This window comes from Neolamprologus multifasciatus, chromosome 14 (assembly GCF_963576455.1).
Source record: "Neolamprologus multifasciatus chromosome 14, fNeoMul1.2, whole genome shotgun sequence".
Classification (NCBI taxonomy): Eukaryota; Metazoa; Chordata; class Actinopteri; order Cichliformes; family Cichlidae; genus Neolamprologus; species Neolamprologus multifasciatus.
This window is the reverse complement of record NC_140452.1, coordinates 36,296,173-36,304,958: the sequence shown is the minus strand read 5'-3', so window position 1 is coordinate 36,304,958 and position 8,786 is coordinate 36,296,173. Positions and strand designations below refer to the sequence as shown.

Below are 8,786 nucleotides of genomic sequence, written 5' to 3'. Positions count from 1 at the left end.
TCACCTGTGTCTTGTGTCTCCCAGCTGCGTCCTCTCTCCCTAATCAACTTGCACAAGTATTTAAGCCCTCAGCTTTCCTCAGCTCTTCACTCTGTTGTTCTGTTTCAAGTTGTACACTTTGTTTGTCTACCTTGTGGCTTCCTGTGCGCTAGTTTTGGATTCTTGGAACTTTTTAAAATAATCAATATCATTATCTCTCGTCACTGTGGATTTGCCGCACTCATATTTAAGGTCAGTTTTCAGTTCATGGAGTTTGTCTTTCAGTCTGCAGTGTTGGGTTTACTGATAGCTTAACAGTCTCATTTGGCTCTTTGTATACCCCACTGTATTACTAAATCCTGGTATTGTAGATACAACTATACATGCGTTTAAAAAGGCACATGCGTGCTTATCAGGGTGGACATCAAAAGCTGAAAATTCAGAACATCTGTCACGATCTAATTCAGATGAGTTTACTGATATTGCAACTCGGTGTTGCACTATGCCTTCATGGTTTGACAGTCTGTTAATCCCGCTTAAGGCTCTTGGGATAATTACTCGGCTGTAGAGTTAAATAACTAAGTTTCTCCCATTGAACATACTGTATTATATGCAGCACTTACGCACAAACTCACCGCGGTTCTAATATTAGAGCCACGTAATTGCGCATTGATTTTTCCGGTGAGCATGCGAAGTAAAGTCACGTGGGCATGCCGTGTGAGCAATCGAACGGAGTCTAAAGTTTTCATGTGCGAACTGAAGACTGCAGTCAAGTGAGCCGTCACTTACGAAGTCACAGTCAAGCTAGCCGCACCTAAAATGTGGTTGCACTACTCTTACGCATATTACGGTATGGGTGCCTGGCTTAGAAACGCAGTCTTTTGTGTCCTGATACTATTTTACTTCACAATCCACTCCCTGTTTTGGTTCATCTCCACTTTTTTATACATTACAGGAAAACTCTAAGAGGTGACGCAGATATTTCACTGGATTGTGAATCTAGGCCATCGCCACTCTTCACCCTGTGATCCACAGCCGAATATACTGTACGGTTTCTGAGATTGCTGTGTTAACAGAGTATGACAAAGGCTAAGAAAATATACTGCCTAAAATAATATCACATTTAAACAACAAATTACAAAATTGCCACATCTGCTGTTATTGCCATGTGTTCGATAGAGCATTATTTAGTCATAGAAAATACATATCATTGAAATATCATCAGTAAAAGAAATACTATGTAAGACATGTTAGCAAATTCAGTTAATAAGTATTGTATCAAGTCTATACAGATGTTTAAAGGCATAATGCAAAGCATGTTTCTTATGGCTTACAAATGTGTTTGCCTTTAACATAATTTACATTTCATTTATACAGTTTCACAGACGAAACAATAAAATAGGTTTCCTGAACTGTTCTTCATGGCCCAGATTTTGAATCCTTTTGAGGGTGATGCATTATCCATGAAGGTGGGCAATTTGTTCATTGATCTCTGACCCTCGCTGACTCTGACGCCTCCTAATTCTGCTTCCAGCCTTGCTGATTAATTTGTTCTTCCTTTTGGCATCCCTGTCACTGATGCTGTCAACATCTCTGTTTGTCCACCAGTCTAATCTGTAATTCAGGTGAACCCAGAAGTGCATGTATCTTTGTAATGTTTCAAAAAAATATACACTATATGTTGATGGGCATTGTCCCACTTTTCTGTCCTTTTATAAGTAAGAATCTCTATGGTTTTAATGACAGTTCATATACAGATTGTGGAGGACATTTAATTCAACACTCAAAAAAGTTCATCAGCAGACTGTAGTACAATTTCAGCCCACCGTTAATAAACCCATCCAATGCAGCGTTATCAGAGAAATTATGCAAATGTTATGTTTTTATGTACTGGTAATCTATTTATCATTTATCATGATTCCTGCTCTGATGATTACTTTCTTCTACTTCTGTAATTTTAATAGATTAAGGATGTTGAACATTAAGCTCCAAACAGGATGGATGAGGAAGACCACAGAGGAGAATCATGGATGTAGTAAAAGAATACATGCAGATGTTTTTTTCATGGTGGAGGAGCAACTTCTGATACCATCTTAAAGAAAAAACATCAAATTGAAGAGTAAAAATAATGACAACAATGTCTAAATTTTTTATTAATTTCTTAGAGCAAATGCAGTCTTGTCATTGCCAGAGTTGCCCGATCATATTTAACTAATTCAAATACAATTATTGTGTTTAAATGCTTATGTTCTAATAAAATGCATTGTTTAACACTTCTGCCATGACAACCCAAATAAATCAATGAGGGAAACGGGAAGATTAGTCATCAGGCAAGGTTTACTGTTCATTTACCATGCCTGATAACAGTAAGCTTAACAAAAGAAAAATGTTGGGGACGAGAACCGAGCGGCTGAGCCAGATCAAAGACATTACTACAACAAAAAGACGCCAACAGCTTCCCTAAAGTGGAAATAAAATAATATGCAAAACAAAAGGCCTGTGTACCTGCTTGACACATAAGGTCAGTCAGAGGATACAAAAGTGTCATCACCTGCCTAACCTAGTGTTTTTAACAATTAAAGCTCAGTTGATGTGTTTGGGGTACCCAATCTTATCTGTCCAGCCTCACACCCAAACACTCTATCCACATACACAGACACCTACTAACAAAAGTTCAGACAGTCAGAAGCCAACCTGCTGGCCTGGGAGCTGGTTTTTTGAAATTATCCCAGGCAAGCGATTGGTCTACTGTTCCCCAGATCAGCCAATAGAGACGTGCCAATTCCCTTTGTATTGGACAATAGAATGACGCTTGACACCTGAAAGACAAGAGTAAGAGAAAACAAAGAGCTGGGTACCAGGGCATGTAACAGATGTTGTTCCAAGCTCATTTTTGATTGTCTCAGTAAATATGTTAACTGCAAAAACATTGAAAATCTAATTCAACTCACTTGTTCAATAGAAAATAATATTTTCCTTTTTGTTCGTTAATTTTCAAGTTACTCTAAGTAATAGTAGTCTTAGAAGTATAAAAACAATTTTAAATTCTCAGAATTTATATGAAAGTCTTTAATCACATCTTTTACAATATATTTTAAGCAATATGCTTTTGTCTTTTTCTCTGACACGCATTGTCTTTAACATTAATATTCTGAATTACCTATACAATATCTTGCCTTTTGATTACAGGTTTCATAATATTTTTTTTTCATACTGTAACTCGTAGAAATATTTCTGCCAATACTATTTTGATTATATTTTATACTTCGAGGCCTACGTGGACAAAGTTTTTGGTTTACCCACCAACAATAAAATGGAAAGGTGAGTAATTAACACTAAAAATGGGACTATTAACAAGAAACGAGAACATTCTAGCCATTTAAATGGTAAAATGGTAAATGGCCTGCATTTGTATAGCGCTTTTCTAGTCCTTAAGGACCCCAAAGCGCTTAATGCCAGTTATTTTCCTCAGTCTAATTAGAGAAAATTGTTTTAGATTTGCTTTGTATATAGTCTTCGTCCAGAAATGTGTCTAAAATCATAATTTTTAGAATTTGAAAACTTCAATAATATTGATATAGTAACCAATGGAGAGCATATATATAGAAATATAACATATACCTAAGATTAGATTTTGTACTCTTAGGCGTACATTTAAAAGTAACACCCTCCAGTTAAGCGTAGTGAAAACTGTTCAGTCGTTTGACTTTTGATGTTGTATCTTTTCTTAAATATTTATATTCATTAAGAAAAAGAAGTGATAACACATTGAGATAATTGAAAAATACGTAACATTTTGTAGTACGAACAAATACGTTAAAACAAAATCAATGTTTGGTTGCATTACTTGTAAAACAACCATAGTAAGTAACACTGTTCACCATGATAAATAACTCATCTTACAAAAGTGTTTTTGTCACATAAGGTCATAAATTCTCTTTTAAGCAACGGTTTGCACTGGGTACCAGAATTTAATCTTTCATTGGCTTGACACAATGACTCTTTCAAGTCGTTGTGATTGTGATAATGATTGTAAAGTCCGTTCAGAGCAACGGTCTTTAACAGCTTGTTGTTGTGGTTGAGGAGCCACTCAAAATGTATATAACATGTGTAACATAGTATAACATTATTAATATTAATAAATCAATTAGGGAATGTGTATTACACACAGTGAATTAGTGCTTGTGTTTTTTAACTATAGTGTTAATTACAGTAATTTGCACTGTAAATTTAAAATTTAGAACTTAGAGATAGTTTCTTAGCAAATGACCATTAACAAGGACTGTGTTAGTTAGCGCTTGTATGTCCAAAAATCTAAATGCTACCTGTTATGTTGTTGGCATAGAAAAAGTCACCAAAAAGATTTTTTCGCATCTTGCGTTTTGGACATCACTAGAGTGTGGGTACTTGGAGTGCCCCAAAATGTTTTCTGAAGTCTATTAAACTTAAATGAAGAGTTCACATTTCATATGTTATTGTTGATCAGTATTGCAAGGTTGATCTCAGATAACAGATATGTTCATATGGTTTGTTTTTCTCTGTATTAATTTTAATTTGTCTCAAAATTTCAGGACCTGCACTTTCTCAGTTTTTGGAAAGGCAAATAATTTAACAAACAATAATGTGATAATAATATACACTTACAGCACAATAAAGGTATGATGTGTTAATGTCACTGTTCTCTTTTACATTAAAAGGCACGGACAATTTCAAAATCCCTGCCAAATATATTAGAGGTCATTCACAAGTAAGCTGAACCTGGGACCAGTCTAAAGACCTACAGTGTTCTCAAAGTGCATGGCTTTTGGGAAAATGTCTCAAGAGATTTGGGAGTGCCTAATACATGTCTTAATAGGAAAAAAATCTCAAGGCTGTCCTGCAGTATGAAAAGGTAAGCAATGTTTTTTTAGTATTTATATTTAGTCCATTTAAAAAAATATTTAAAAAAAAGAACAGATCTTTCTTTGGTAGAACTTCCTGTAATAAAAATTATTATGCAAAAATCAAATATTTTTACAGACCACATCAGGGGTAGAGGGTCCCTTGCTACAGACTGATTTTCCTACTGCAGAGACAACACTTGGAGATGATGTTCCTTCCATTGTAAGAAATGTGTCATACACTTACTGTCAGATTTAAAAATTTAAAGCCATCATGACAACCTTATCCAGCCATTGTAGTTATCCTGCTTTTTAGATACAAATAAAACAAATTAACTCCAAAATGTCATCTTGAAAATAATTTAAATCTTGAAACAGAGTAATAATGAGTCATATGGGGAGCAAGAAAGTAGATTACAATAGATTTCACAGCAGGTAAACACATATGAAAGCAAGCCACCAAACCATGAGGTGTGGAGCACCCACAGGAGAGCCACACAAAGACCTGAGTGTCACATCTGACCCCATTTTAAAGGAGTAACCAACTCATCCTTCTGCTGCTGACTAACTTTTCACTCCATGTCTTCCACTCTTCTAATTTCTCCATTTGATCTTGTTATTGCCCAATCAACTTCCAAAATCTGAATCAGAATATTACTTTGTCATTTACAATAATTATAGTACTAGATTCCTTTGCTGAATATTTTTCCCTTATAAAACCGTCATTACATAGTGATTCTTTTCAAAATATTTTGTAACAATGTGTGTTAACAAAGACATACAGAAATTTCAGTCTAATTGTTATGTTGTAATTAATTTGTGATTCGTTAGAATGAGGAAGACGTTGTTGCGCCAAAGTCTCCACAATCTGTAGGAAATGTACCTTTACCTTCAAGAAAAGAGGTAATTATTTGTATTTTATTCAGTATTACATTGTGATGCTTTGGAAAAACATTAATTTGTAAAGAAACGAAAACGCTTTCTCTTCCCAGGATGCACTTCAAAAAACTGCAGAGAGCGGCATCCATACCCCAGACACACAATCCCTCGAGAGTGACTCTAAATCTTCGTCTTCAAATGCAAATGCTAAGGTAATTTTATAACTTTTGCTGTTTTTAGTACACAATAGAGAAAGAAAACACAGAGTTTATATGTTTGTTAAACACTATCATGTAATTATTATATTAAAAATTTCAAGTGTTTTGAACAGTAATCCAAAGTTTAAATTTAAAGTTAAAATCTTTCCGTGATGATCTTTCGAGGTAAAATAAATATTTCTTAGTCATATTCACTTACTAAGACAAATTTACTAAGATAATGGCAAACTTGTCCTATGGGTTCGTTAGTGAAATTGTAACATAATGATGCTGTTGGATTTTCATAGAGACACTGTAGTGACAAACATTGAAAGTGTTTATATATATATATATATATATATATATATATTTTTTTTTTTTTTTAAATGTATATCTGTATGTTGCAGAGGAATGGATCAGATGAATCAGCTAAAGTCAACACAGACCGTAGCACTTCAGAAGAAAGATTTCACATCTGGTTTGCCACAGCAGAAAAGTTTCTTCTTCATAAATGAGAATGAATGGAAGGAGTTACGGCAACATCAGTCAGGAAGAGTATTTAAAGGACTGCAGTGGACAAATATAATCAGAACCCTTAATCGGTTCTGCACTTTTGGATTTCGGAGACACAGTGTGAAAAAACTCTCCTCAAGATCAAAGGCGCCAGTTTTCAGGTGTATGGGGTACTGCAGATTTCAGGACTGCCCTGTCACTGTGGCTGTGGTGGTTTATGACGGAGAGACACTGAAAGCAGAAGTCGTTTTCAAAGGAGGTGAGGTCTGCCATAATAACAAGGAGCTGAAAAGGCGGCCTGTGCGTGCACAATCACATCAAAGTGCTGGAGAACTCCTCAAAAACAAATTACCAAGGAGCTTGTACTTGGAGTCTTTACAGAAAGTGCCACAAAAGGTGATCCAATCTGGCAACAGGGATGATGCTCCAATAAAAGAAGTGTTGAAAAACATTGCATGGTCTGAAAGAAAAGCCAGTAGAGCAGATCCCAACGAGTTGATTAGCTTACAAAAGATAATTCAACAGTATCAGGACACTGAAAAGGACGTACTGCAGAAGATTCTGATGCATCCAAAGGGCATAATGCTGTGGTCTAAGAAAACCTTGTCAGTTTTTCATCAAAGATGCAAAGAAGACATTGTGTACTTTGATGCCACTGGAAGTATAATAAGAAAAGAAAGTGCTGGAAGGCCACCTTACTATGTGTATGAGTTGGTTGTCAGAAACCCATCCAAAGGTGCTTCTCCTCTTCCAGTTGCTACATATGTCACATGTGACCACACAGTAGCAGTCATTAAATACATTCAGGCTTTGTTCTTCTTCATTTGTTATGATTTTGTAATCACAGCACTTAGTGAGTATTATGTGAAATATATCAGCATTAATAACATGTAATTCATGCAAAAGTTAATGCATTTTTTTCCTTAATAAAAAAATGACTTAAAATGATCACAGCAGTAACAAATATTTTCTTTTAAATTCAACCCATAAATCAAGGGGCCAGAGGATTCTCCATCTACACTGGAAAGGACAAACACAACAGGTCTGACAAAGGACACTGCATCACAGGTTTCACAAACAAACTCATTCACAATCAATTCAATAACTATGTCATGTGTTTGAAAAACCAAGTTTGTTTGTACATATTTTTGTAATGATATATTAGATTTTATTATATGTATGTGTTGATGAATGAAAAGTACAGACCACAGAAAAATGACAAATGTCAGTCCAACAATAAATGTAACTTTTACATGTTACTGGCCTTAATATTACAAAAGCAACAGTAACTGACTCATTTTTAATTTCTTAATGTAGTTTAACATCTCAAATAAATTACATTAAAATCTATGTCAAATTTGGAGATGTTTTCGTGTTGTTGCGTTAGGTACATAAAATACTTTTAAAAATTAGATTTAAAACCATTGTAATCGATTACAATGAATGTTCTCATAAGAAGAATTATTTGAATTTAGTTACTATTATCTTGTTGAAACACAGGTCGCATATTTGTGGAAACAACAGGAAACGGAAGTTGTCATGACAACGTTGTCATACGTCACAGTGAGTTCCTGACGCTTAGACCACACAGCTGGCTTGTTGGAGAGGTATGTAATCAGTTATTTAAAAAAAAGTACTGCATAAGGTTAACGTTAAAGCTCGGGCAGAACATCAGTTGTTCCTACACTTTCAGTAAGTACTGCTTTAGATCGACATTCCAGGCATATCCTCATGACTGAATACTGAGTATACGTAAGTAAAAACATCTTTATTAACCTTTGTATTCCAAAACGTTATCATGTTTACAAAGTAATAAAAGGTTATTTATTATACTGCTCAGGTCATTGAAAGTCTCCTGCACCACTGGGCCATTCGGCTGAATCTGGGGAATAATATCTACATTATGAACCACTACACGAGCGGTGTGATCCTCTGTGGAGAGAGAACTAATCAGGAGACAAAGCTTGTCCAAGGTAAATTTTTTAAAATATATTCTAGAATTAATTTTTTAAAATCTTATTAATGTCTCGAGATAAATAGAAAAAGTATTGTTGCAAATTTGTAATTAATTTCTAATATGTCACAGCTTTGACAACTACAGAGCCATTTTATCCTTTGTGAACATTGGAAATGTACACTGGAAGTTTCTGGTTAGTACGAGCAGCATTTCTGTGAAAACAGTTTGTTTCAATAACACATTCTTCATAATTTATGTACTTTTTAAATTTATATATCTATCAAGTACATAAATGCAGATGACAGCTGTCTGTATTTGGTCGATCCTTCAAGAAACTCTTTGGAGCAGGAAGAGTCCGACCGTGCAGCCAAAAGATTCCAG

General features: G+C 34.9%; 1 protein-coding gene across 3 annotated transcripts; it reads left to right on the top strand.

Moving 5' to 3' along the window:
• The first annotated feature begins 4,613 nt into the window (after positions 1 to 4,613).
• LOC146504554 (uncharacterized) lies at positions 4,614 to 8,523 on the top strand. 3 transcript variants are annotated; one of them, XR_014877932.1, is made up of 6 exons: positions 4,614 to 4,870; positions 4,999 to 5,082; positions 5,691 to 5,762; positions 5,852 to 5,950; positions 6,343 to 7,516; positions 7,949 to 8,523. XR_014877932.1 is itself a non-coding variant. In XM_085184718.1 (5 exons), exons 3-5 carry the CDS (start codon positions 5,737 to 5,739, stop codon positions 7,340 to 7,342), a joined length of 1,125 nt encoding a protein of 374 aa, XP_085040844.1. In that variant the 5' UTR covers positions 4,614 to 4,870; positions 4,999 to 5,082; positions 5,691 to 5,736; the 3' UTR covers positions 7,343 to 7,721. The 3 variants fall into 3 exon arrangements, 1 of the variants encoding a protein (XP_085040844.1); XM_085184718.1 differs by lacking the exon at positions 7,949 to 8,523 and having other exon boundaries at positions 6,343 to 7,721; XR_014877933.1 differs by lacking the exon at positions 4,614 to 4,870 and having other exon boundaries at positions 4,910 to 5,082.
• The last annotated feature ends 263 nt before the right edge of the window (positions 8,524 to 8,786 follow it).